Source organism: Micromesistius poutassou, assembly GCF_964030765.1.
Source record: "Micromesistius poutassou genome assembly, chromosome: 3".
NCBI lineage: Eukaryota > Metazoa > Chordata > Actinopteri > Gadiformes > Gadidae > Micromesistius > Micromesistius poutassou.
In genome coordinates this window covers 23,336,888-23,339,387 of record NC_140273.1, presented here as the reverse complement: position 1 = coordinate 23,339,387, position 2,500 = coordinate 23,336,888, and the positions used below count along the sequence as shown (strand labels likewise).

At 49.3% G+C, this 2,500-nt stretch overlaps 1 protein-coding gene across 2 annotated transcripts in view; it reads left to right on the top strand.

Annotated features, from left to right (window-relative positions):
* Positions 1-2,500, top strand: part of LOC311341212 (E3 ubiquitin-protein ligase SMURF2-like) — a 50,217-nt gene that overhangs the window by 36,526 nt on the left and 11,191 nt on the right. For both annotated transcript variants that reach the window (XM_084466104.1, XM_084466103.1), the window contains exons 12-14: positions 1-70; positions 1,470-1,573; positions 1,939-2,053. The exon at positions 1-70 is cut by the window's left edge and continues 174 nt beyond it. In XM_084466104.1, the coding sequence (XP_084322230.1) occupies positions 1-70; positions 1,470-1,573; positions 1,939-2,053 (289 nt within the window). The remainder of the gene's footprint in view (positions 71-1,469; positions 1,574-1,938; positions 2,054-2,500) is intronic.

Here is a 2,500-nt window from a genome sequence, read left to right as displayed (position 1 = left end):
GGAGCTGTCCCAGCAGCAGCCGCAGGCCGGCCACTGCCGCATAGAGGTGTCCCGCGAGGAGATCTTTGAGGTACGCACGCACGCACGCACGCACGCACGCACGCACGCACGCACGCACGCACGCACGCACAGACACGCACGCACGCACGCACGCACGCACGCACAGACACGCACGCACGCACGCACGCACGCACGCACGCACGTACAGACACGCACGCACGCGCGCACGCACACGCACGCACGCACGCACGTACAGACACGCACGCACGCGCACGCGCGCACGCACACGCACGCACGCACGCACGCACGCACGCACAGACACACATACAGACACACACCCACCCACACACCTGCAGACACACACACACACACACACCTGCAGACACACACACACACACACACCTGCAGACACACACACACACACCTGCAGACACACACCACCACCTCTGTCAAGTCCAAGTTGAGTTGGAGGCCAAATGAGAGAAAAAAGCCGTTTCTCAATACCAAGTACGCGGACTACGTACTCGCGGACTTGGAAGTACGTACTTGGCAAGTCCGGACTTTCAAGTACAGACTTCCGAGAACGCGAGTACGTACCTGCAATTGGAACAGCAACGGACTGGATGATGCATTCTGGGATATTTAACGGTCCCAAGTCCACACGAGTCACCTCCGATGCGTCCTCGGTAGAACGGCCTCATCGAGAATGCATCGAGAACACACACGGGTTTTACGACAGTACTCGCGTACTTGGAATTGGAACAGTGCTTGGGGCCACCACTGATGACGTTTATCGAGAACGCAAGTACACGAGATCACACGAGAACGCAAATTGAGAAACGGCTATGGAGAATCTTCAGGCCGGCTCCAGGCCGGGTCCTGGGAGACGAGCCTCACTCCGAGACTCTTCAACAGACGCACACACACACAAGAACTAAATAAAAGGGTAATATCAAAGGTAGAATTGGATTAGTGGAGTTGTGTAACTATAACTTACATCAGAACTGTAAAAAACTAACTGCATCACATGCCATCTGTGGTGGTTTGCTGTGTTCATATGTGACCGCTCTTCTGTCCCATCAAATCGTCTCTGTGGCACAAAATCAGACCTTCTAGTCGTGATGGAAACACAAGCGCCACAGTTCAACCATTGTGGGGACCGCCATCGAACCAGTGACTTTATACAAAAACCATCAAATCTGTGGTCTATAGTGCTGAGAACGTGTGACAAATGATATGCTGGGGACACTGCGCCATGCGTTAACATGTGTTAACATGTGTTAACGTGTGTTAACATGTGTTAACACGTGTTAACGTGTGTTAACACGTGTTAACATGTGTTAACATGTGTTAACATGTGTTAACATGTGTTAACATGTCCATGTGTTAACATGTGTTAACATGTGTTAACATGTGTTAACATGTCCATGTGTTAACGTGTGTTAACGTGTGTCAACATGCTCTGTCAGGAGTCGTACCGCCAGGTGATGAAGATGCGTCCCAAAGACCTGTGGAAGAGACTGATGGTGAAGTTCAGAGCAGAGGAGGGGCTGGACTACGGGGGGGTGGCCCGGTGAGTGGACCGCCTGGATCAGACAACAGCTTCATCTGTGTGTACCTGTGTGTGTGTGTGTGTGTGTGTGTGTGTGTACCTGCTCTGTGTTGATGTGTGTGTGTGTACCTGCTCTGTGTTGATGTGTGTGTGTGTGTACCTGCTCTGTGTTGATGTGTGTGTGTGTGTGTACCTGCTCTGTGTTGATGTGTGTGTGTGTGTACCTGCTCTGTGTTGATGTGTGTGTGTGTGTGTGTGTGTGTGTACCTGCTCTGTGTTGATGTGTGTGTGTGTACCTGCTCTGTGTTGATGTGTGTGTGTGTGTGTGTGTGTGTGTGTACCTGCTCTGTGTTGATGTGTGTGTGTGTGTGTGTGTGTGTGTGTAGGGAGTGGCTGTACCTGCTGTCTCATGAGATGCTGAACCCGTACTACGGCCTGTTCCAGTACTCCAGAGACGACATCTACACGCTGCAGATCAACCCCGACTCGGCCGTCAACCCGGTCAGTTATACCTGGTTTACACATGTTATTACACATGGTTTACACCTAGTTTGGATCAGGTTTATACCTGGTTTACACATGTTATTACACATGGTTTACACCTAGTTTGGATCAGCTTTATACCTGGTTTACACATGTTATTACACATGGTTTACACCTAGTTTGGATCAGGTTTATACCTGGTTTACACATGTTATTACACATGGTTTACACCTAGTTTGGATCAGGTTTATACCTGGTTTACACATGTTATAACACATGGTTTACACTTAGTTTGGATCAGGTTTATACCTGGTTTACGCATGGTTATTACACATGGTTTACACCTAGTTTGGATCAGGTTTATACCTGGTTTACACATGTTATTACACATGGTTTACACCTAGTTTGGATCAGGTTTATACCTGGTTTACACATGTTATTACACATGGTTTACACCTAGTTTGG